Consider the following 27757-nt stretch of genomic DNA (forward strand, 5'->3'; position numbering starts at 1 on the left):
CCAGTGGACCAGACCCAGCGGCCACAACTGGGACCCTTTTGTTCCTGGTTTCCTCCTGACGAGGACAACTGGCCAGAGTGCCCCAACCGGTAAGGAACAAGAGACTTTACTGACCGCTCTCCCCTTCCCTCTCCCTTTCCTCTCCTTAATGCTTCCTATCCTTCCCTGTTTTTCTAGTCCCCCGGTCCTGGACGCAGGAATCTGGTCAAAGGGCCCTCAGCCTGAGCTGAGGATTGGAGACTGATCACCTCCCCTTGGCAGCATAAAAGAATAATTAGGAAATTAATCTAGCAGGGTTCTTACACTTTGATGTTAATTAGCTTATATAGACCACGAGCAGCAAAATATAAGAAGTCACCTGATCTAAAGGCACATTCTGTGCCTTAGCATGGAATGCTCTTAAGAAATGTCAAGTTTATATAAACCAGTATACTGTCATTTCTTCATTGAAGAAAATCATCTTAATAAATACAATGTGTAATATTTTAAACAATGGCATTATAATCAGAACCCTAACTAATCCACTCAGCAACTATCTCAGTGACCACTCTGTCAGGATCTATTCAGTTTTGAGGAAACAGCAGTGAACAAACAGAACAAAAGACATCTGCCCTAATGGAGCTTGCATTCAGGGCAGAAGAGCAGGAATATAGACAGATAAAATAAAGAAAAAAATATAAATTCTGTGGACAAAAATAACACAGGAAAGGTGACAGAAAGCAAGGGGGATGAAAATTTAAGTAAACTGGTCAGGGAAGGTCTTACTGAGAAGGTACTGAAAGGGAAACTCCCCAGGTCGGTAGGTGCCCAATATGCTACTGGAGATCAGTGGAGAAATAACTCCAGAAAGAATGAAGGGATGGAGCCAAAGAAAAAACAATACCCAGCTGTGGATGTGACTGGTGATAGAAGCAAGGTCCGATGCTGTAAAGAGCAGTACTGCATAGGAACCTGGAATGTCAGGTCCATGAATCAAGGCAAATTGGAAGTGGTCAAACAGGAGATGGCAAGAGTGAACATCAACATTCTAGGAATCAGCGAACTAAAACGGATTGGAATGGGTGAATTTAACTCAGATGACCATTATATCTGCTACTGTGGGCAGGAATCCCTTAGAAGAAATGGAGTAGCCATCATAGTCAACAAAAGAGTCCAAAATGCAGTACTTGGATGCAATCTCAAAAACAACAGAATGATCTCTGTTCGTTTCCAAGGCAAACCATTCAGTATCACGGTAATCCAAGTCTATGCCCCAATCAGTAATGCTGAAGAAGCTGAAGTTGAATGGTTCTATGAAGATCTACAAGACCTTTTAGAACTAACACCCCAAAAAGATGTCCTTTTCATTACAGGGGACTGGAATGCAAAAGTAGGAAGTCAAGAAACACTTGGAATAACAGGCAAATTTGGCCTTGGAGTATGGAATGAAGCAGGGCAAAGGCTAATAGAATTTTGCCAAGAGAACGCACTGGTCATTAACAAACACTCTCTTCCAACAACACAAGAGAAGACTCTACACATGGACATCACCAGATGGTCAACACCGAAATCAGACTGATTATATTCTTTGCAGCCAAAGATGGAGAAGCTCTATACAGTCAGCAAAAACAAGACTGGGAGCTGACTGTGGCTCAGATCATGAACTTCTTATTGCCAAATTCAGACTTCAATTGAAGACAGTGGGGAAACCACTAGACCATTCAGGTATGGCCTAAATCAAATTCCTTATGATTATACAGTGGAAGTGAGAAGTAGATTTAAGGGACTAGATCTGATAGAGTGCCTGATGAACTATGGACGGAGGTTCCTGACATTGTACAGGAGACAGGGATAAAGACCATCCCCATAGAAAAGAAATGCAAAAAAGCAAAATGGCTGTCTGAGGAGGCCTTACAAATAGCTGTGAAAAGAAGAGAGGTGAAAAGCAAAGGAGAAAAGGAAAGATATAAGCATCTGAATGCAGAGTTCCAAAGAATAGCAAGGAAAGGTAAGAAAGCCTTCCTCAGCGATCAATGCAAAGAAATAGAGGAAAACAACAGAATGGGAAAGACTAGAGATCTCTTCAAAAAAATTAGAGATAGCAAGGGAATATTTCATGCAAAGATGGGCTCGATAAAGGACAGAAATGGTATGGACCTAACAGAAGCAGAAGATATTAAGAAGAGGTGGCAAGAATACACAGAAGAACTATACAAAAAAGAGCTTCACGACCCAGATAATGACGATGGTGTGATCACTCACCTAGAGCCAGACATCCTGGAATGTGAAGTCAAGTGGGCCTTAGGAAGCATCACTAGGAACAAAGCTAGTGGAGGTGATGGAATTCCAGTTGAGCTATTTCAAATCCTGAAAGATGATGCTGTGAAAGTGCTGCACTCAATATCCCAGCAAATTTGGAAAACTCAGCAGTGGCCACAGGACTAGAAAAGGTCAGTTTTCATTCCAATCCCAAAGAAAGGCAATGCTAAAGAATGCTCAAACTACCGCACAATTGCACTCATCTCACATGCTAGTAAAGCAATGCTCAAAATTCTCCAAGCCAGGCTCAAGCAATACGTGAACCGTGAACTTCCAGATGTTCAAGCTGCTTTTAGAAAAGGCAGAAGAACGAGAGATCAAATTGCCAACATCTGCTGGATCATAGAAAAAGGAAGAGAGTTCCAGAAAAACATCTATTTCTGCTTTATTGACTATGCCAAAGCCTTTGACTGTGTGGATCACAATAACTGGAAAATTCTGAGAGAGATGGGAATACAAGACCACCTGACCTGCCTCTTGAGAAACCTGTATGCAGGTCAGGAAGCAACAGTTAGAACTGGACATGGAACAACAGACTGGTTCCAAATAGGAAAAGGAGTATGTCAAGGCTGTATACTGTCACCCTGCTTATTTAACTTATACGCAGAGTACATCATGAGAAACGCTGGGCTGGAAGAAACACAAGCTGGAATCAAGACTGCCGGGAGAAACATCAATAACCTCAGATATGCAGATGACACCACCCTTTTGGCAGAAAGTGAAGAGGAACTAAAAAGCCTCTTGATGAAAGTGAAAGAGGAGAGTGAAAAAGTTGGCTTAAAGCTCAACATTCAGAAAACGAAGATCATGGCATCCGGTCCCATCACTCCATGGGAAATAGATGGCGAAACAGTGTCAGACTATTTTGGAGGGCTTCAAAATCACTGCAGATGGTGACTACAGCCATGAAATTAAAAGATGCTTACTCCTTGGAAGGAAAGTTATGACCAGCCTAGATAGCATACTGAAAAGCAGAGACATTACTTTGCCAACAAAGGTCTGTCTAGTCAAGGCTATGGTTTTTCCTGTGGTCATGTATGGATGTGAGAGTTGGACTGTGAAGAAAGCTGAGCACCGAAGAATTGATGCTTTTGAACTGTGGTGTTGGAGAAGACTCTTGAGAGTCCCTTGGACTGCAAGGAGATCCAACCAGTCCATCTTAAAAGAAATCAGTCCTGGGTGTTCATTGGAAGGACTGCTGCTAATGTTGAAACTCCAATACTTTGGCCACCTCATGCGAAGAGTTGACTCACTGGAAAAGACCCTGATGCTGGGAGGGATTGGGGGCAGGAGGAGAAGGGGACAACAGAGGATGAGATGGCTGGATGGCATCACCGACTCAATAGACATGAGTTTGAGTGAACTCCGGGAGTTGGTGATGGACAGGGAGGCCTGGCCTGCTGTGATTAATGGGGTTGCAAAGAGTCGGACATGACTGAGGGACTAAACTGAAATGAACTGAGATGTAGAGGCAGCTCTGTAATAAAATACAAAGAATACAGGGCAAGTGCTGGAGGAAGAGGAGGAGCCAAAATGTTTCTGTGTGAGTTTGTTTAAGATGGGAGAAATAACCATGTCTGCACACTAATAGGACTGATTCAGTAGAAAACAAAAGAACTGATGATTCAGGAGAGAAGGGGTACGTTTGCTAGAGTAGCGCCTTTGTGTAGGTATAAGAAAACACGATCTGGATGAACAGGGGAACAGGTGGTCTTGAACTAAAAGTAGAAAAATTCCTATATCATCAGGAGAGAGGGTCAAGCATAAGGTATGACAAAGATAGGGTGATACCTCTGGTAGAAGTTATCCTCTGTATGCTTTAAATTTCTCAAAAAAACAGCAAGGTCATCAGTTGAGAAAAGAACAGGAGAGGAATTGATGGAGAGTTTAAAAGAGAGAAAGTGTGGAACAGTCAACTAAGAGAACTGCAAATATGAAAGGACTAGAGACATGCAGCATGATTATCAGAGACGTATTACGGGCTGTTATTTACCCTAGAGCAAGGCTAATAATAAAATGCATTAGTTTAAAAACCTTATTAAGATTTCTATTGGTAAAATAAAACACTACTATTATCTACCATCATTTATATGAGTAAGATCTTTTCCATCCCTTTTTAGTTAAACTGGGCCTCCAAACTTCAAAGAGGCCAACCAGAGTCCAATTATACAAGTATGAACCTTTGGATCTTAATATATATGTATATTTATGTATACACAGATATATTGTATTCTCTTTTTCATTCCCTTGTCCTAAATATGCATATATATAAACCTATATATATATATCCCTTAAAACCTATTTTGAGAATTTATATGCCTGTAACTAACTTAGAAATGATAAAAAAATAAAGGTCATGAGTAATCAATAATTGAGATATAATACAGACGTCAGAAAGCACAATAAAGTCCAAAAACATGGGAGGGGAGACCGGAAGTAAGAGGCCAATAATTCAGTGTACTGAGGCAAAGGTTGTAATATTAACTTGGTAACTTACAGCAGATCGATCCAGGAAGAACTGGTGGAACTCAAGGAAGACACGACGGGTCTCCTTGGAATTGGTCTGTTTATATAGGTCTGAATAGAGATAACAGAGCTGTAGTAGAGAAAGAAATGGGGAAGAAATCATGAAAAATGTCATCTGCTAGATCTTCATTGAGTAGAAATGTCTGAAACAAGTAGGCCACCATGAACAATGTAGTTATTACCATATAACAAAGCCTTAAAAAAATAAATTAGTAACATTTTAATCATCTTTGGTATCTAATTTAGAAAACTGACAGAAGTCTATCTACCCATCTTGCTAAAACTGAAAACTTTCATGGTATTTGAATCAATTAAGAACTCTAAACAGGCTAAATCATGAAATACATTACCAATGTTGCAGGGTCAAACTGGGAAACTACATGGTGTAAGAAGACAGCCAAGTGAGCAGGGCGAGATTTTAGCAGTTCAATGCTCTGAAAACAGCTGCACTGCCCATTGATCTAGAAAAATAAATAAATAGACATCAGTAACCCCACACATAAATGCAAAATGTCATGTCAGCTCAGTTAAATATGACTATCCCAATTTCACTTTGACCTTTCCTAAAAAATTCAAGGTTTAAAAAAACTTCATTAGAATTTATTATAAGCAACATATGCTATGGAATCTCTTCCTCTGAAAATAATCTCTTGGGAACAGGTTGGAAGAAAGACCATTCTGGGAGAATGCAAGTCCAGAATATAATTATCAAAGAGCTCACAGGTCTACACATCAGTACACAAAAAAAACAGGTTAATAACACTTCTAAAAATGTAAAGGGAGGCTTTTTGCCTAATAACAAAATAGGTGTCTTCCTTTTAGGCTCATCATAGAGATGGTGGTAGGAAATGGAGTTGTGTGATTTTAAATAAGACAACTCCTAGAATACTTGTATGTTTCCAAACTACAATGAACACACAAAGCAGCAAGAGTTGACCTTAACCTAGAATATGTAAGTTAATCTAAACAAGTTAACACCCATTCTGCACAATCTCTTTCAGAAAATATAAGAGGACTAAGACTTCTCAACTCAGATCTAAGAGCTCAGCATCAACCAACTATCAAAAGCAAGATATTATAAAGAAAGAAAACTTACTATCCCCAATAAACACACACAAAAATCCTCAGCAAAATAATAGGATTGAATACAACAATACTGGAAAAAGGAAAATAAATTATGACCAACTGGGGTTTCTCTCAGGAATGAAAAAGGAATAGCGGTTTCAAAATGCTAATGACATCAATTAATGTAATTTACCATTATATTTAGTTACACATAAATTACATTAGTGTAATGTAAATTTAATAACAACATATGATGATCTCAGTCATTCAACAAAATTCAACCTCTATTCATGATAAAACTCCTATCAAACTAAAAATAGAAGGAAACTTCCTCAATTAAAAAGAAGTATCTACAAAAACCTATGGCTAGCATCATATTAATAATAAATGACTGAATGCATCCTTCCTAAGACTGAGAATAAGGCCAAGAAGGCCAGGATGCCCTACCTCACCAGTGATTCAGCCTTACACTGGAAATCCTAACTAGCACAGTAAAGGTAATAACAAGAAATAAAAGATAAACACTGGGAAACAAGGAAATAAAAACTGTCACAGTGATTTACCTAGAAAAATCGTAAGAAGTTATTTTAAAAACCTCTTTGAAGTAGTTAGTTTACTAAAAGATCACGTGAGCTTACTAACAAGGACAAGAATAAAGCCAATCACATTCCTATATACCATCAATCAACAACAAGAATTTGAACATTTTTTTTAAATTTGTAAGAACATCCCCCTTCTCCAAAGATAAAATACTTAGGTAAAAATCAATGACTTCTTATCAGCTTCAAGAGCAAGGCCATTTCTATTGGTCAAAGCTAAAATAAGCAATTAACCCAAGCAATTAAACAATTAATCTTAGTTCTAAGACTTGAGCTTCAAATCCTTATAAATATAATTTCAATCTCCAGAAACTGCTCATTTTTGCAATAAATCAAACATCTTAGATAATTAATTATTCATTTTTTAGAAAGAAAAAGTCATCACCTGTTCATGTTCACTACCAAAGTCATCGTCCTCGGCTCCAATAATATGAGGTGCCACACGGGTAGAGGGACTCCCAACAAGTGACTGAGTGTCCTGGAAACATTCATAGAGAAGGAACAGAAAATTGCTTGGTAGTCAATTTCAGAGACAGAAAAAAGACATGGTTCACTAAACTGACTGGATTTCTTTTCCTTTTCTTTAGGTATTTTATTTTCAAAGTGGTTCTCAAATTTACCAGTATTGATTGTTTCTTGGTCAGCGGGAGGGGGAGAAAACACTTCCCCTAGAAATAATAAACATCCTCTGTTTATACACCCTTGTTTATCTGGTTCTAATCCCTCTCTGTAGGCTTCATTTATTGTTTCATATATATTTAGACCTTGGTACAGAAAGAAATTAAACTGGCTTACACAAACAGTTACAATTTTTAACAGTGAATGAAGGCAACAGGACAAAGGAAAAATGGCACTGTTGACATTTTGGGCCAGACGATTCTTCATTGTGGGGGCTGTCCTATGCACTGTAGGGTACGGAGCAGCATACTTGGCCACTGCCCACCCACTAGATGCCAGGAGCGGCCTCCCAGTCATGACAATCAAAAATGTTTCCAGACCTTGCCAAATGTGCCCCAAGGGACAAAATCATTCCTGGTTGAAAATCATTGGCATAATGCAATAAAATGTTCAAGTAATCACACAAACACTGCTATAGAAACGATGGTAACAAGACTGTAAAAGTAAATTGTAGGCTGGCAGCCCTCGTTCCTATGCAATAGATCATCCATGTGTCAATTCACTCACACATTTGGATTTAGCATGAAAAGGGGAGTGTTGGAACATTAGTGTATAATGCAAAAAGTATGGGATATTTGAATACCACAAATACAGAAATGAAAGACCATACAGTACTAGGAGAAATAGTAAATTTGGAGCAAATATGAAAAAAATGAGTTTGGCTCAAACCTGACAGTGGTTGAATGCTGCAGGATTTGGGGTTGAGCAAAGGGAGTGAGGCTATGGTGACATGGGAGTTATCTGCACAGCAGTTACAGCTGAAACTATGTACATGGACCCACAAGCTACAAATTAAGTGACTAATAAACACATAGCTGCAGTTTTTCTTCATTAAGTGTGTTGCAACTCTAAGTATCTGCATTGCCTAAACTTGATTCTGCCTTTCTGTACTCTTGCTTTTAAAACCACAAGGCTTTAATATTTTTTTAAAGAATCAGGTGAAGCAGAAATTTTATTAGTTTAGAGTATTAGTGAGACAACTTTTCATTTTACAGCAGACTTGAGGTTTCTGATTTTTCAACAGTCCTTATGTTGCTACTAACAGATGAATCATAATATGCTATTAAATCTTTTACTAGAAAACTTTATACAAGTCCTAATCTTAAAAAACAAAATCAGAATGCTAAGAATATTCAATTAAGGATTTACAAGATCTAGCAACTCCATTTCTGATTATATACTCAAAAGAACTGAAGGAAAAACTTAAATGGGTATTTATTTATACATCCATGTTCAGAGTAGCATTATTCATGATAGCCAGAAGGTGGAAACAACCCAAGTGTTCACTGATGAATGACTGGATAAACCAAATGTGGTATACACACACAATGGATTATTATTCAGCCTTAACAAGGAAGGAGATTCTGCTACATGCTAACTCACTGATCAAACTTGAAGACATTATGCTCAGTGAAATAAGCTGGCCACAGAAGGACAGATATTATATATTCTACTTATTATGCGATTCCCAGTCAGTTTCGAAGGGACAGAAAGTAGAATGGGTTTGCCAGGGCTGGAGAGAGAAGATAATGGAAGTTAGTGTTTAGTAGACACCAAGTTTCAGTTGGGGAAGGTGAAAAAGTTTTAGAGATAGATGTGCTGATGGCTGCAAAATGATGTGAATCTAACTTAACGACAAAATGAACTTAAAAGTGGTTAAATTGTATATTTTATGTTATTTGTATTTTACTATAAAAAAATTTAACCACATAATACTAACTATGGAGAGGCTATTTTCCAATCTTTATTAAATTCCTTTAATAAGTTTAAGCTTTTTCTCCAAATTAAAAAAAAAAAAAAACATTTACACACACATATCAGTTATGTCTGTCATTTAAGCATAAGGAAAGTCACTATCATTTCATTGATTTTATACTCACAGTGTCCTGAACTGCTTCACTTTTCTCTGGGTTTTCCTCTAGATAAATCTTCTCTTTCAAGCCACTCTTGGGACTCTAATGAAAATTAAAAAAAACAAAAAATGACGTGTTCATTTCAACAGGCCCACCAAAGGAGATAAGAAAGAGCAACGTGAAAGAATAATGTTCTGAATGTCACATCTGTGTTTGAAACTATTAAATATCTTTCATATAATACTTGGCTCTGCTACTTTTTACCTGACTTTGGCAAGTCACTTATTCATTAGGCTTTTAAGTCTTATGTTTATAAAATAATTTCATCTTCAGGCTTGAGGGTTAATTTCTATCAAGTAATTCTAATCAGATATATTATATATTTCAAGCTCATTAAGTCAAAATCAAACTCTACTTCCTCTAAATCCCTCTGTCCCAAACTATTCTTTCTATCCAAGTTAAAAGCATTTTAGCCTATTTACACGAAGGAAAATGAGCTTCTATTTTTATGTTACCACCTTATGTAAACTGATTTATGGATTCTTATAAAATTTACATGGTATGTTTGGGATGACCTAATGTAAAATACACACTACATGATACACAGAGCTTCAATTCTGGCAGATGAGGAACACTCCAAGCAAAGGGAGCCATTCTTCAGAGCAGGTGAAAATGAGATGCAAGAGATTTTTGTGTGAATGCCTATACAGAAGATATATGCTATCTGGATAGATAATACATATAAGAGAGAGAGAACAGTAATTTCAAATATAAGCCCCATCTGGGGGAAATGGATGACTCTACGTTAACAGGTAGGACAGATCAAGCTAGAATAATCTTATCACACCAAAAAGAAACAAACCTATGTTACTGGGGAGTCATGTCTAAAGGACACAGAAGACAACTTGAGAAAGAGCGCAATAGTCCCCTCAAAAGGGACAACTTAGTAAGTATCAAAAAGAAAAATGACTGTAATGGACTGAAATACAGTAAGAAACAGGTTAAAAACCTATGAATTCAAAATATTACACATCTACACACATGTGTGCAAAGATCCCCACATTTAGTGACCTTCAGAGTATGTCAGGGCACCAATTCTTCTGAAAACAGATACATAAGGGAAAATAATCAAATATTTATTCTGAATTTCCCATATAAGCTATATTTTACAGCAACTTAAAAGCTAGAAGGGAAAATTCTTTATAAAATAATTCCATTTAATGAATACAGGAAGAATGACAAAATTATATCATTTTGAAATCCCTTATTAAATAATGGATGCAGGTATTTTTGCTAACAATGGAAGTAAAAACGTCAGATAAAAACTTAGTGGAGAAATTTATAAGGAAGGAATTATGCTGATTTAATCTGCATACCTTCTACAAACTTAACAATTGTAAAAAGACAACCAGACATTCCTCTCCTAATGTGATGTAACAGGATATACACAGTACCACCCATGAATTGTTCTTGCCAAACAACAACCCTCAATCCTTAATCTTTTCAAGACTCTAGATCTTACTATCAATTTTCAGGAAATATACACCAGAGGAACATGCTAAACACCTCCATGAAAATACAATTAGAATGTGGATAGTTCTATTGGACATATGACCCAGTTTAACAAAAAAAATAGTAAGAAAAGAAAAAAAAGAGGAGGGAACAATCATAAATTAAGAGATTTATCAACCAAGGACTGAAGCTGTTGACTGGATCCTGACTCAAATAAACCTACTGTAAAAAGATTATTATAAGACTATTAGGCTAATCACATTGCATATTAAGAAAATATTAATGAAGATTTGATAACTTCCCTGGTGGCTCAGATGGTAAAGCGTCTGTCTACAATGCGGGAGACCTGTGTTCGATCCCTGGGTTGGGAAGATCCCCTGGAGAAGGAAATGGCAACCCACTCCAGGACTATTGCCTGGAAAATCTCATGGACAGAGGAGCCTGGTAGGCTACAGTTCATGGGGTCGCAAAGAGTCGGACACGACTGAGCGACTTCACTTCACTTCACTATGGCTCTAACTTTTTAAGTCTTTTCTTCCTCCCAAAGATGCATGTTAATGAAATATATCTTGGATTTACTTTAAAATATCCAGTATATGGAGAGAATGAGGAATGAAGGAATACACACAAAAGTAAGTTTAAGCACTTGTTGATGACTCTGAGCTGGGTGATTAGGTACATGCGGGAGTTTATTATCTTAGTCTATTTTTGAGTAAGTTTGGAATTTTTCAAAATAACTTATTTTTAAATTATTTATTTACTTTTGGCTGCACTAGGTCTCTGTTGCTGCTCGTGGGCTTTCTTTAGTTGTGTGTGGGGGCTTCTCTCTAATTGAGGTGAGCAGGCTTCTCATTGAGGTGGCTTCTCCTGTTGTGAAGCTTGGGCTCTAGGCACACAGGCGTCAGCAGTTGTGGTATGTGGGCTCAGTAGCTCTGGCACGCGGGCTCTAGAGTATGGGCTCAGTAGCTGTGGCACATGGGTTTAATTGCCTTGCAGCATGTGGGATCTCAGTTCCTGGACCAGGGATGAAACCTCTGTCCCCTGCATTGGCGGGTGGATTCCTAACCACTGGATCACCAGAGAAATTCCTCAAAGTAACTTTTAAATTAAACGTCAGCTGCAAAATGAAAATCAAAGAGACAAATGCTCTAAGTTTTAGATGATAATTTGCAATCAAAGGAAATCAGTCCTGTATATTCACTGGAAGGACTGATGCTGAAGCTCAAGCTCCAATACTTTGGCCACCTGGTATGAAGAACTGACTCATTAGAAAAGGACCTGACGCTGGGAAAGATTGAAGGCAGGAGGATAAGAGGACGACAGAGGATGAGATGGCTGGATGGCATGACCAACTTGATGGACTGGAGTTTGAGCAAGCTCTGGGAGTTGATGATGGACAGGGGAGCCTGACATGCTGCAGTCCATGGGGTCGCAGAGTCAGACACGACTGAACTGAACTGAGCTTCTCTTATGAGAAGTAAATCCATGGGCATGTGAGTATTCTTTAAAGCCTTCTCTGAGGTGAGCAAGAGCAGGGAATTTCACAATGCTAATGATATCACAAACACAATAAGGAGATTATTCTATAAGAAGGAGCAGAAAATGGAAAAAACGTAAGGCACTGATTGGTTCCTACAATCTTAATACAGTACAACTGAGACAAACATTGAAATCCATAAGCTAAAAGCAGAAAATCTCTAGCTTCAAAAAGACACCTGCAGGAATGACATGAGTTTGTTATGTGTTCAGTGAATAGTCTTCACTGTGTTGTCTCTTGTGGATTTCCACGACATCCACTTGTTTGGCCTCAATTGCCTCACCTATAAAACGGTGACATCTGCTTTTTTAAGATTACTATGAGAGTTAAAAAGAGTAACTGTAAAGCATTAGGTACATGCACTGTCACAAACTAGGTATTCAACAAATGGTGACAATTTATCAGCCATTTAACACACATTTGTCAAGTTCCTCTTAGGCCAAGCAGTCTTCTTTTCTTACTGATCTCCCTGTCTACTCACTTCAATTCATTTTTGACACGGACATGTTTCTGGCTGTGCCTCTCTTCTGCATGCAAGATACAGCCCAAACTCTACTCATGCACTCTTGTTCAAAGACCAATTCAACACCAGACACATGTCAAACAGTCTGAATTCACTGGAATGCCTGTTTCTACACTTGCCAGTTCACTCTGTATTTCATAAAGTGATATTTCTAAGCCACAGATTTTTTGGTTAACATTTCTGTAAATAAGATAAAATTCAAGTTTTTCATTTGCATCACTTGTTCTGAATTCCTACAATCTCATTGTCTTCGTAGATATAAAGTCAAATATGATGGGTGTGTTGCTTTGAGAGCAAGTTTAGAGACATCTAAACTTAGAAACACCTACCACTAGAAACATCTAATGGGAGAGACAAGCCATGAAAACAGAGAGGAGATGCAGCACTGAATCCAACAGAAGCGATGTGAGGATTCCCAGAAGCAGCACTGCCAGAGCAAGTTATAACTTGAACTCAAGACTCTGCCTCTAAGATCAGCTCCAGCCATTTCATTTATTAATATAATCCTAGTACACCTGCAAAATCTTCACTGCTCTCCCAAAATGTAATGCATTTTCAGACCTTGGAGCCTTCGAGTGCTGGTCTTTTGAAATTAGGTAGAGGCAATCACTTACTAGCTGAGTAAGTTTGGCAAGTTAGCTAACTCGCTTTGGCCTCAGTTTTTTCTTTTGTTTAAGTAATAACAACAGTACTACTTCATCAGGCTGTTCTGAGAATTAACTATGATAAAAAATATATAACACCTATTATAGCTGATGGTATTAATACATATGCTCAATAAATGTAAGCTACGATAATTCTTTTCTTGAGGAAAAATTGAAATCTTTCATCAAGACAATTAGCCTATCTAATCATAAAACTCCTATTAATATCTTTCAAAATAAAAATAACCTCAAATGTTCCTTGTACGAGGAACTGAGTCACTGAGTCACTGGGCCTAAGCATCAAGATACCCTAAATGATGGTGGTTTAGACCAGTGGCTTTCAATTTTTTTTTACAACCTCCACTGAGAGATATTTTACATTATTAACCAACGTGTGCACACACACACACACACACACACACAGCTATTCATGTGTACAAATGCACACAATGTGTGCATGTGTGTATACAACAAAAGTCACAAAAAGTAATACTTACCTCCTCTACATGCAAAGCACTCTTATTTCCTATTCTATTCTTTTTTTAAAAAAAATACTGGCCCCAACCCACTAAACTGATTTTATGACCCACATTGAAAAAAAACACTGACTTACAACAGATTATTTTCTTCATCACTTTAAGAAGGGTGATCTATTTTGAATTATTACTATTACTGCATACTACTTAGAAAGTATTGCTGAGTATATAACACTGAACTTAGCTTTTAAGTACTCATATAACTGTGACACTACATCATATTTAGCTTAAAATACTTTATCATCTTAACAATTATCCATGTTCATCTGGCAATTTTGGGGTTAATCAAGAAAGCATTACTAAACATGGGCTATTAACTGAAGTCTAAGAGGACTAAGGCTTTTCCTCTTTGAAATGGCAAAGTGCCCCATGATTCAAGACTGAGTCACTCTGACCACAAATGGAATATTAACATGCTCTTAAAGATATCAACAGCTGGCCTCTCGGTTCAGTAAGAAAGCACCGGCATTATTAACTTCTCTACCCACAAACAAGACGCCTGCTGGGAAATTCCATCTCCTTAAAAGAAACATTTGGCAATGGTGTCCAAGGGAAAAAGTGAACTCTGGAATTAAAAGCTCATACAGGGTCCAGAATTTCTGCTCATCAAATTGCTATATTAAAGATGATGGCGACCCTGAGGGATGGGATGGGGAGGGAGGTGGGAGGTGGGTTTCAGGATGGGGGGCACATGTACACCCATGGCTGATTCACGTCAGTGTATGGCAAAAACCACTACAATATTGTAAAGTAATTAGCCTCCAATTAAATTAATTAAAAAGATGATGGCGATAAAAAGAAAGTAAAAAGAACACCTGTAGTTCCTATAACTTACAATCATACCTGGAAGTGGGGCTGTAGAGAAAAATACAACAAAATAAAAGTTGCAGAACACTTACATCGGCACTGTCACTCCTAGGCCGAGAAGTGTCTCCGCTGCCATAGTCAAGCCTGCCTGGCCCATCACCAGCATCTGCTTCTCCTTCACCGACTGCTAGCCCGTCACCTAATGGCTTGGAGGATGTAACTACAGCTCCATCCTAAAACAGATTAGGCACACATACATTAAAAACAAACAACAACAAAAAAACTCTTTCATTATTGACCACATAAAGAAAGAGTCACACTGCAACCTCAATGGAGACTGTAAAAAGTTGGCCAGTTTGATGTGATCAAGAATGCTCTAAAAGTTCTAAAAGTCAAAGGCATAAATAACTACTAATCCTGTGGTTCTAAAATGGCATGACCTTGAAGACAGGGATATTTCAATAAAGAGAATAAATATTCAAACTTCCAAATAAAAGCAAAAAGATAAAATAGTTTAACTTACATAATTTATATTCCCTGCCTGTTAGTAAAGATTATGACACTATAACTTGTGGTTAATTGCCTTCCAACACTTTACAACTTCAATAAATTGCCAATTCTGGGATGCATTGCTATACTGCAAATTATTCTAAGGTTTTAAATTAGGAATCACAGTTTTACTCTTGGAACTGAGTAAGATTGTCTTTGCTCAGTAGTAACAACAACATAAAACATTACTTAGGTCAATTATTACTAAGGCAGAATACTCAAAACTTCATATAGCTAATGGGACTAAAAGAAACAAACAAAAAATGTGTAATGAAAAGTACACTGAACCCGGAAGTCAAGAGGCCTTAAAAATGTGTGATCTTGTATGAGTCATTTAACCAATTTAGGCCCTAGTTTTCTCAACCATGGCATGATTTTTTTTAACTTTAAAACGAGCAGATTAGGATAGATGATTTCTGTGTGAACCTACAGATCTAACTCATGAAGAATAACAAATAAGCAGCTCATTTCTCCATATACCAAGCCTAAACATTACAGAATATAAATCTGGTTGACATATAATGCTGAGTTATTCTTCTAATGAGACCATCATCTTCATAACTTACACCTATATAGCAAATCCATTTTTAAATTAAAATAAAAATATAGTCATTAAGAACATGAATGTGCTTTAAATTTGTCAGACTGAGTTTAAATTCCAGTTCCAAGTTCCATTTAGCTACATGCCCACAGACAAGTTATTTAACTTATCCAAGTTTCTTTAAGTGTTTATGTAAAATGAGGGGAAACAACAGTAATATCTAATCTCAGAGGGTTGTTTTGCAGATTAAGTAAGAAAAATTATATATCCCCACTTCAAATATAATTGCCGGTCTGTTTTCAAATGGCAGAATAAACCTCAAAATGGAAATACATGTATCTAAATACATTTTAGTAATTTGTTGTTATCAATGCAAAAACACTCAATTCATTCTAAAATTACTGCGGAACAAAGAAGCATGATATCATGACCAAACAATCAGAGGCCCACATTTCTTTTCTTTTTTTTCTTTTCACATTTTTTTTAGTTGACCATTATTTCTGTAACATCCTACACAGGACATCCTGTTGGCCTATACTAGAAAAAAAAAACTTTTAAAAAGGGCAACTGTAACACCATCTGACTCATTCCCAGCTCCTGCAAAACGGCGTGCAGCACTGTTAACAGTGATGTTACCTGAGCAGAGCCCGTGGCTTTGGACAACTGCTCTTGCAGCTGAGGAATGTGTTTCTTGGCCTCCTGGATCTCTTTTAGCAATCTCTGAGCAGGTGTTCGGTTGTAATCTTCCTGCAATAGCTGAAAAGTTATAAAAATATTTCAAGAATTAACTACTTATGTCAAGAAAATATCTAAAAAGTCCATTCTCAATCAATTAAATAGCTGACGGCACTGATTACCAATAGTGTCTGATTATGATAAGTACCAACTCAACTACGCCCACTCATGTTTTTACTGGCCTGTAAACAGCCCCATTTCTAATTTAGTACCTGAAGCCGTTCCTGTTCTTTCCGTAACATTTTTCTCAGAATTTCTACTTTCTGGTTATGAACCACATTGTTTTCTTCCTAGAAAAAGAAAAAACAAACAAACAAACAAAAAACCAAGAATCAATAAAAGGAAAGTGAAGCTAAACTATGTATTGAAAATGACTCATACAATGTTACATCTCAGCTCCAATTTTCAATACCTATCAGGATTTTCTTTATTTCCGGTGGTTATGACACCAAGCTTTCAGACATGACACTGAAGATAAAAGGTTACAGGGAAATTTCAACCTTTCTATCTCACTTTTGATAAAAAACACTAAAATGTTAATATCAGGTTCAAAAAACACTAAGTGTTAATATCAGCTGGAGAAATGAAGTTGACTTAAATATAAGAAGAGTTATCTTATACTTTGCCCTCCTTTGGATCTTTACTATCAAATTCCTTGCATGGCTCAAATTCCCAGTATTTCCTACCTGAAGTATTAAGACCACTCCCTAATTCATCTCCTGCCATTTTTCCCAGTTTTATAACCCTATAATATTTTATCATATTAGTCTTCCTAAAATCTTGCTATAATCACATCAGTCAAAAAATATGTACTATATCCTTAATGATCCAGTTACATGTAAATTAGCTTCATTGTTGAGACTCTTCAAAATAAATAGTCTTACTTTTCCAAGCTTGTCTCCTACCATATAAATCTTTAACAAGCACCAGCCAAACAAAAATCCTGGCTATGTCTCCCCAATACTTGATGCTTTCTTGGCTCTTTACCTTTGTTTATCCTACTCTCTCTACCTGGGTTGACTTCCTCCCCCTGACCTCTACTGCCACCACTTGAATGTTAACTGCTCTTCAAAGCTCATTTCAAATAACAGCTTTCCATACAGCCCTTCCTTATCACAACTGGATGTGCTTTCTCCCTTCTTTGAAACCTCACAGAACTTAATATTTTCCTTCTCATAATGTCAACATTCTGCCTTTGTAGTATCATTACCTGCACACCCTTGATTCAATCTCAAACAACAAAGTTTATTAAGTATCCAGCACTATATGCCAAGCAATATTGCAGACTCTGGGGAAACAGAATAAACAAAAAACCCCTTTCCTCTTAGAATATATATTCTAAGAAGACAAAGGACCTTGACCACAGATATCTTAATTATATTTTTGTGGGAGGTACACTGTGTTGTAGATGCTAAGTGTTAAATACTTGAATTAAATCTGCCATCCCAATATTCTGCAATCATTCCAATCATTATATAATTTTTTTATCATCAGCAAATTATTTTCTGGAATCTTAAACTTTGTTTAGCAATTCGACACTTTGAAACTCTTAACATAAAGCAAAGGCGTCATTCATTATATAACTGGACATTTACAGAGACATTTTCCCACTCTTACCCCCATGAGCACAGGACTAGTAATTCTCTCCATATTCCCAGATGCTCCAGGTGAATGAGGGGATGTCATGATGGGAGACATATGTCCAGTGACTGATGGCTCTACTTCAGAATCAGCAAGTGGAATCTGGGGCGACCCAGGTGGGCGTCCCTGAACAGTGAGAGCTACATAGGAACCAGCTTTGGGGAGAGAGAAGGTAGAAAGGGGAGGAAAGGGGGAGTAACATTGTCAAAAAAATTTTACAGCATTTTACTACTTAATCTTTGATAGTTCTAAAAGATCTAGTTATGTGAGAAAGTTTCATCATCTGCTGGTTAATCATTTCTCGACAGAAACAGAATCCAATCTGCCATATCTCTTTTATGACTCCTCTACAAATCTAAAAGAACAATGCGAAATTCAGATAACAAATTATTACTCGTAAGATCGGATATTACTTAAAAGCAAGTAAGATTTATAACCCCAATAACTTTTTAAAATTTAGATATGAATGAGTTATCAACCATCTACTAATGGCTATGTTTAATTTCTCAAATGGAAATTTAAAAAAAAATCACCATATTAAGATGACACTAATTAAGCAAGGCTTAACTAACTCTGTAATGATGAAATTTTAAATTAACTTTAAAAAATGAGTGTGACAAAAAAAAAAGAGAAAAAAAAAGCCACAAAAAGTAAGCAGTAAGTTTTAATTTTAAAAATTTGGAGGAAAAGACAAATTGAGTAGGTATTTTACATGGGAAAAAACTATAGAAAGCAAAGTTACCCATAACCAGAGACTCAACCACAGATATTCATTATTTATCTAGAATCAAAAATAACACTTTCCAAATAAATAACTTTTCTAGATAACTGATCTTTAATGACAAAACCTTTCTCTTATACTTTAAATTGTATTTCATAGTGTTTCTTTCCACTTACTCTTCCATGAAACTCAATGGCAATTATTTCAGTGTTTCTGGTTCTAAAAAAAATTTTTTTTACACTTAAGTCATTAATGCTGTGATACTGGGGAGACTTTACATATATACACTTTTAAAGTTTTTCAATCAGAAACACTTTGTGATTGTCACAAAGTCATCTGATGTATCTTGTTGACTTATCCATGTTTGTCTCTCAAAGCTTCCTGGTTCTTCCCTTTCCTTCTTTAGATATTTTTAAACAAGTTTGATTTGAAATCACCTTTATCATGTCCAGAGTCTGCACTGAAAAGTAGGACATGAGGGAACTCTGCTACAAGTATAGTACACAGGGTTTAGGCATTTCAAATTTATATCTGTTTTCAATACTTAGACTGTTTTATTCTTATTTTGAGTTTTCAGCTAGGCTCTTGTTATTGGATAAGTAATCTACTGCTATAGTCCAAGGGTTTAAGTAAAACTGATATTGGAACACAGTTAACAGGCATATATTTATTACCATAAACCATACTTATACAGTACATAAAAATTTACTATATAGTAAATTTATATTTATATATTTATTTAGTATATAAATACGTACTAAATAATACTATAAACAAATATGCACTAAATATATTTAATTCTGATCTTCCCATTTCTTTTTAAAATGTACTAAAGTTAAACACTAAGAACAAAGTGACAGATTTAGAGCACTAGTACTCTGATGAAAACGTAAAGGAATTCACGGGTAATTTATCTAAGCAATAATAAGGCCAAGAAAGATTCCAGTGTATTAAATTTGTTTTAAAGATGTCCACTTACTGAAAAGAAGTAATGTTAAGTAAAGAAGTAGTGTTTCTGCTTGGCCACAAACACCTGTCTCTTAACTGTAGCCTACCATCCCGTGGAATAGTCTGATACAGAAGATTATAAATTCTTAACCCTGGGGATTTCCAAGAGAAGATCACTCCTCTGGATTATTTAATCATTTACTTATCTGAGAGAATATGATTATGTTACTTGAAGTTCCATTTCAGTTCATCCAGCCATTGTGTCTGATTTTTTAACCTATTCTCTTTCAGGTCAACTCATCCATTTCTTTCAAATGTTTTCAATACAACCAAGAGTGACAGGGACATTATAATCAACCGTATATATGAAGTGGACTAAAGATGAAGTGAAAAAAAGCCAAAGTGTTAGTCACTCAGCTGTGTCCAACTCTTTGTGACCCCATGGACTGTAGCCCGCCAGTCTTTTCTGTCCACAGCAATTCTCCAGGCAAGAAGACTGCAGTGGGTGGCTATTTGCTTCTCCAGGACAGCTTTCCAGCTGAGGGACCAAACCTGGGTCTCCTGTATTGCAGGTGGATTCTTTCCTGTCTGAGCCACCAGGGACTAAAGATAGTTAAGTTAAGAATTTTCACCTCAGACTTTAACATAGGGGTCAGTAAACTCCAGCCAAAGGACTAAGTTCAACCCACAGATTATTCTGGCGAATAAAGTTTCACTGAAACACAGCCATGTCCATTCACTGATGTATTGTCTATGCCTGCTTTTACACTATAATGAGAGTCAAGTGGCAAACTATCTGGCCCACAAAGCCTAAAAAAATTACTATCTGGCCTGTTGAAGAAAATGTTTGCTGATCTTTGCTTTAAGGGTTTCAGAAAACAAAACTGAGAATAACATTCACCTACATTTGATTAGCTTCACCACTTCCAAATGGTTTGAATGAGTCACCAGAGTTCCATTCACCTATAAAAAAATGAAAACAGTGTGTGTCAAATACATTCTAATTGAGACAATGGATAAACTGACTTTAAGAATTGTTATACACAATACAACCAATTATAATATAGTAAACAGGCCAACAAAGGTCCGTCTAGTCAAGGCTATGGTTTTTCCAGTGGTCATGTATGGATGTGAGAGTTGGACTGTGAAGAAAGCTGAGCGCTGAAGAATTGATGTTTTTGAACTGTGGTGTTGGAGAAGACTCTTGAGAGTCCCTTGGACTGCAAGGAGATCCAACCAGTCCATGCTAAAGGAGATCAGTCCTGGGTGTTCTTTGGAAGGAACGATGCTAAAGCTGAAACTCCAATACTTTGGCCACCTCATGTGAAGAGTTGACTCATTGGAAAAGACTGATGCTGGGAGGGATTGGGGGCAGGAGGAAAAGGGGACAACAGAGGATGAGATGGCTGGATGGCATCACCGACTCGATGGACGTGGGTTTGGGTGAACTCTGGGAGATGGTGATGGACAGGGAGGCCTGGCGTGCTGCAATTCATGGGGTCGCAAAGGGTCGGCACGACTGACTGACTGAGCTGAACTGAAACAGGCCTATATTAAAACGTGTATATATCTGGTTCAGTATTCACTTTTACCACTATTCTACAAGGTATATGTGTGTGCATGCATGCAAAGTCACTTCAGTCCTATCAGACTCTGTGTGACCCTATGGACTGCAGCCCGCAAGACTACTCTGTCCACGGGATCCTTCAGGCAGCAAGACTGGAGTGGGTTGCCATGTCCCCCTCCAGGGGATCTTCCTGACCCAGGGATCAAATCCCTGTCTCTCATGTCTCCTGCATTGGCAGGCAGTATCTTTACCACTAGCACCACCAGCGAAGCCTTCTATAAGGTACACTCAGCAACAAAATGAACTTGAGCACCAAAAAAGGCCTTGATTTAAAGGACATTATAGCTTATTCACCATGAAAAATGATAAAATATACTAAGCAACAGATACACAAATCCTTCACAGTGAAGAACCCTTGCAAATAGAAAAGCTCGCTATGCTTTTAATTGCAAATTCATTGGTTTCCAAAAGCATAATACATTTTTCAAAAGATGAATAACCAATATTCTGCAATAATATTCAATTTACTTTTTGTTTTCTGATCATATCCTAATCTTTACACAGAAAATTAAATTTTCAGACAGGCTAAATGTAGGAAGCATTCTCCAGAATTTCCACTAAGCCAGAGAAATTTAAGTAAAAATATCACACAGGGATCTAATATTAACATTATTTTTTCTAAGGCAAGTAATACTAATTTTTACAAGTTCAAATTTATCAGGGTATAAAATCGAAGCAAAAGTACACTTGTCATGCCCACCAGAGACAATCACTATTAAGCATGATGCTTAATATTTGAGATGCTATTCTAATATACACACACCAGATATACAGACAAGCATACACACACATTATAACTGTCTTTTTCTGCAAATAAAAAAAATACTGTTTTATTGTATTATGGATGCCTTTCAATATAGGTTACAACAGACCTAATCTACTCTTTTTAAGAGCTGGAGATGTAATGCAATTTATTTCTCTGCTGCTGCTAAGTCGCTTCAGTCATGTCCGACCCTGTGCAACCCCATAGACAGCAGCCCACCAGGCTCCTCCATCCCTGGGACTCTCCAGGCAAGAATACTGGAGTGGGTTGCCATCTTCTTCTTCAATTTATTTCTCTAGTCCTCAGTTTATGCATATTTAGATTGCTTACAAGTTTTCAAAGTGATAAAGTTTAAGTAAATTTTCCTATACACATATCACTTCACATTTGAACACCATTTTCTTAGACAAGTTCCTAAAGCAAAACTGTGGTCAAAGTTTATATACTTTCTAAAAATATGTAACTTTTGATATATATATTCACAAATTTCCATCCAAATAGGTTTTACCTAATTTATAGTCACAAGTTTATAAGAGTAGCCATGGTACCATTCCCAAACTATATCAAATGTATATTCAGTTCAGTTAAGTTCAGTTCAGTTGCTCAGTCATATCCGACTCTCTGCGACCCATGAACGGCAGCACACCAGGCCTCCCTGTCCATCACCATCTCTTGGAGTTCACACAGACTCACATCCATCGAGTCAGCGATGCCATCCAGCCATCTCATCCTCTGTCGTCCCCTTTTTCTCCTGCCCCCAGTCTCTCCCAGCATCAGTCTTTTCCAATGAAAAGTCTTTCCTCAACTCTTCACATGAGGTGGCCAAAGTACTGGAGTTTCAGCTTTAGCATCATTCCTTCCAAAGAACATCCAGGGCTGATCTCCTTTAGAATGGACTGGTTGGATCTCCTTGCAGTCCAAGGGACTCTCAAAGAGTCTTCTCCAACACCACAGTTCAAAAACATCAACTCTTCAGCGCTCAGCCTTCTTCACAGTCCAACTCTCACATCCATACATGACCATAGCCTTGACTAGACAGACCTTAGTCGGCAAAGTAATGTCTCTGCTTTTGAATATGCTATCTAGGTTGGTCATAACTTTTTTTTAAATTCCTGACAAGCAAATATATTTTTACCTATTTTACCAAATATATTTCTACTTCTTTGCTATCAGTGAGATTGGACATATCCTCATTGATATATTACTTATTTCAATTACTCTGGGGAATTGCCTGATAAAATTCTTTGCCCATCTTTCTATTAGACTATTTATTCTTTTGTTAGTAATTTAAAAGTGTTCTTTATATTATATTCTATAATACATTTCAAATATGTATTTCCAGATAGTTCTTTGTAAATATGTTATGTCTTTTCCTATACAGTAATTTGATTTTAAGTAATCACATTAGTCAGTTGCCTAATAATTAGTGACTAATCCATACTTACTCTACTGATCAAAACTCAAGGCCTGTTTCTGGACCTTCTATTGTGTTCCACAGATAGATCCATATTTATACTACAGTCACTTGCTTCTAATTAATCTACACCATCTCACCTCCCACTTACCTCTTCCCATAATACCTTAGCAAAATTTGTTTAGAAGAAATAGTCATTTGAAAGTTTGACAAGGAATGGCACACCTCCCAAATTTATTAATATATTATGATGAGAACTTCTTGCTAAGAGATTAACTTGGAGAAATAAGATCTTTATAACAGTGAGCTACTCTCCTGCCCAAGAACACACATGACTCTTTATTCAAAACTTTTATTATACTTTACAGTAAAGGGTAACATTAACAGTAAGATAAATGAAATAATGTTTTATAGTCAATATAATGTGTAGCTTTTAATAAAAATTCAAGCTAAAAAATTAAAATATGGCTAATATATGCTGCTTTATATTTCTATCATAAATTTCCTAGCAGTCTTTTCCTTACCTTGATGATTCGATCACCTGTCTGTACTCCAGCCCGCATGGCTGCCCCATCTGTAATAGAAATTAATTCTTAAAATGTAATTCATTTACATTCACTGACAATCTTCTCAAAAGAGAAGCATGTAACAAAATAGTTAAAAACATGGATTGTAAAGTCAGACAGACAAGGTCCCAATCCTGCTTCTGCCACTCACTAGCTGGGTGACCATGGTCAGATTTTATGTTTTTTTTTTCCCCTCACTCTAAGACTCAATATCCCCTGTAAAATGGAGATTAAAAAGTACCAAAGTATCTCACTCAAATTACAGCAACATAAAGAAAGTATTCAATATATGGTAATATTGCAATAGTATAAGATATTATAGTCATTTGAGGGGAAAAGACAGATATTTTTTGAGCCTACGACCATTTCTTTAATCTGTGACTACCTAAATATCTCTGATGCCATGAAGAAAAAAAATTATGCAAACTTCTATAAGTGATGATGCTTAAAGTATCATGACTGAAGAGTCATGTGATTTTTCTAAAACATACAAGAACATTTTTCTTTCCATAAAATGCAAAAGGAAGTCAACCGGGATAAATTCGCGCCTATAACTAGCACTGAAAACAAATCTAGTACAGTAAGGCCATATGACCTATAATTATGTGATTGTTTTATTCTAAGCAATGGACATTATTTAAGCTTTTCTATTCTTACTCTGTTTGCTCCCAGTGACAAGACTGTTTTTTAAAAATGCCTTGCCTTCTTTGACAGACTGTACGAACACTGGGTTGTCTCCACTGACCGTCAGCCCAAATCCATTGTCATCCTTCTGGATGATCACACAACGCTGAACAAGACCTGCACAAGAACCACAGGATAGCGAGAGAAGGAAAGAGAAAACAGGGGAAAAAAAAGTCAATAATCATATTATTAGTAATGAACCTGGAGAAACACAAAGTAGCACATGAAACCCATGTCAAAAATAAAGAGCACTAACCCCATAAGCAAAACAAACACAAGAATATCACAGAGTCATATATATTGGTTTCTCAAAGGAAAGGTAGAGTAGAATTGCTCCAGGATTAAAAATAGCTAAGGCGAACTGGAAAAGGTAAAGTATTAGAGAGGAGACAGACGGAAGCCCATTCAAGTCTATGCAATTTATTTGTAATATAAAATTCTACCCCCACTTCATTGTGTTTTTAAGTGCTCTAAATGGTATTTAAACCTAAGACAATCGAACTTTCTGGGACATTAGGCTAGAAGCAGCCCATGGTAAACTCTAGAGAAGTTCAGTATTACTCTCAAAAACACATATTCAGAAAAACAGACCATTAAAAAGAAAGGAATGCTTAGAGAGTACCTGTGGCTCTTCTGAAAAGTCCAAAGGAAAGAAACACTTTGGCCTTCAGAAATAATAAAAAGAAAACACAGTAGAAAAGATAAAAGAACTTGTGAGCTTAACCAGCTCTTTTATTTCTTTCATATACTTACCTGATTGCTACAGAGAATTTGTTTTCCTTCCAGTTAAACAGCAAACAAAAATTGTCAAGGTAAGATGAGAGAAAGAAGACCACAACCAAAGGAACAGGGATAAAACAGAACCCTGATTAGTGCCCAGGGCTGTTTTCATCATAGAGCAAGATCGGGAGATCCTGAACTCTGTGTTAGCCAAAGGTTTAATACATACTTCCAGCTTTACAGAATCCAAATGCTTCACCAAAAATGAATATATAAAAACAATATACAAAAATAACACAAATATAATGATGACTAGCAAATAAAAACTACTTCAAACTTAATATTTTTATACAGAGGCATGATCTTTTAAATAAGTTTGATGTACAAAACAAAGGAAGTGCTAAAGACTGCACGTTAATGAATATACATGCATATTTCTTGCTATTGATGAAATGACACAAGTATGAGCTTCCTTGGTGGCTCACACGGTAAAGAAACTGCCTGTGATGAGGCAGACCTGGGTTCGAGCCCTGGGCTGGGAAGATCCCCTGGAGGAGGGCATGGCACCCCACTCCAGTGTTCTAGCCTAGAGAATCCCCTTGGACAGAGAAGCTTGGCAGGCTACAGTCTATGGGGTTGCAGAGTCGGACACGACTGAGTGACTAAGCACAGCACACAGGAGCCTACTACAGACGACAAACTAGAATAACTGGATCCCTAAATGGAAAAGAGGAATCTTAGACCTTAATTTATTAACTTACAACAAACCACGAACCTCAAGATAAAAGCTAAAACTTTTCATAAGAACACATAGGAACAAATCTTCAAGACCTTAGGATAGGCAGAGATCTTTCAGGATGCAAAACGCACCAATCATAAAAGAAAAACCCAGGATATTGGATTCAAAATTTTAAATAATTGCTTTCCTAAAGACAGTAATAAGAAAATAAAAAAGCAAGCCACAGACTGGGAGAAATCATTTGTAATACAAATTACTGATAAAGCACTTGTATCCAGATTCTTATTTTTTTAAAAAAACAACTCTACGATCCAATAATGGAAGACATATTTTAAAGGGACAGAAGGTTTGAAAAAATACATCACACATAAAGATCCATCAGTGGCCAATAAGCACATGCAAAGGTACTCAACATCTGCTGTCTTCAGGAAAATGCAAGTTAAAACACAAAGAGACACCACTATATACTAACCAATGGCTAAAAATGAAAAGACAGATAATACCAGGTACCAGACAGGGTGCCGAACAACTGGAACTCTCATACAATGCTGGTGGGAATGTTAGATGGTAGAAATTTCTTAAAGTATATAATTACATATGCCCCAACATCTTCACTCCTAAGAGGAACGAAAGCTCATGTCCACATAAAGGCTGGTAAAAAAAAAAAAAATGTTCTCAGCAATTTTCCTCATTAAGAGTGAAAAACTAGAAACAACTCAGTTAAGTTCAGTTGCTCAGTCATGTCCGACTCTTTGCGACCCCATGAACTGTGCAGCACCCCAGGCCTCCCTGTCCATCTCCAGCTCCCACAGTCTACCCAAACCCATGTCCACTGAGTCGATGATGCCATCCAACCATCTCATCCTCTGTTGTCCCCCTTCTCCTCCTGCCCTCAATCTTTCCCAGCATCAGGGTCTTTTCCGATGAGTCAGCTCTTTGCATCAGGTGGCCAAAGTACTGGAGTTTCAGCTTCAACATCAGTCCTTCCAATGAACACCCAGGGTTGATCTCCTTCAGAATGGACTGGTTGGATCTCCCTGCAGTCCAAGGGACTCTCAAGAGTCTTCTCCAACACCACAGTTCAAAAGCATCAATTCTTCGGTGCTCAGCTTTCTTTATAGTCCAACTCTCACATCCATACATGACTACTGGAAAAACTGTAACCCTGACTAGACGGACCTTTGTTGACAAAGTAATGTCTCTGCTTTTCAATATGCTGTCTTGGCTGGTCATAACTTTCTTTCCAAGGAGTAAGTGTCTTTTAATTTCATGGCTGCAATCACTATCTGCAGTGATTTTGGAGCCCCCCAAAATAAAGTCAGTCACTGTTTCCACTTTCCCATGGAGTGATGGGACTGGATGCCATGATCTTAGTTTTCTGAACTGAGCTTTAAGCCAACTTTTTCACTCTTCTCTTTCACCTTCATCAAGAGGCTCTTTAATTCTTCATTTTCTGCCATAAGGGTGGTGTCATCAGCATATCTGAGGTTATTGATATTTCTCCTGGCAATCTTGATTCCAGCTTGTGCTT

The 27757-nt window shown here is 37.2% G+C and overlaps 1 protein-coding gene across 5 annotated transcripts in view; it reads right to left on the reverse strand.

The window, feature by feature from the left end:
- ARHGEF12 (Rho guanine nucleotide exchange factor 12) overlaps positions 1-27757 on the reverse strand; it is a 174474-nt gene that overhangs the window by 40166 nt on the left and 106551 nt on the right. For all 5 annotated transcript variants that reach the window (XM_018059650.1, XM_018059649.1, XM_018059647.1 and 2 more), the window contains 11 exons: positions 24786-24884; positions 24042-24091; positions 20619-20676; positions 18021-18199; positions 16616-16693; positions 16305-16424; positions 14671-14811; positions 9047-9121; positions 6874-6966; positions 5175-5285; positions 4796-4894 (listed from right to left, as the gene is read on the reverse strand). In XM_018059650.1, coding sequence (XP_017915139.1) covers positions 4796-4894; positions 5175-5285; positions 6874-6966; positions 9047-9121; positions 14671-14811; positions 16305-16424; positions 16616-16693; positions 18021-18199; positions 20619-20676; positions 24042-24080 — 993 coding nt within the window. In that variant the 5' untranslated portion in view covers positions 24081-24091; positions 24786-24884. The remainder of the gene's footprint in view (positions 1-4795; positions 4895-5174; positions 5286-6873; positions 6967-9046; positions 9122-14670; positions 14812-16304; positions 16425-16615; positions 16694-18020; positions 18200-20618; positions 20677-24041; positions 24092-24785; positions 24885-27757) is intronic.

Source organism: Capra hircus, chromosome 15 (genome assembly GCF_001704415.2).
Source record: "Capra hircus breed San Clemente chromosome 15, ASM170441v1, whole genome shotgun sequence".
Classification (NCBI taxonomy): domain Eukaryota; kingdom Metazoa; phylum Chordata; class Mammalia; order Artiodactyla; family Bovidae; genus Capra; species Capra hircus.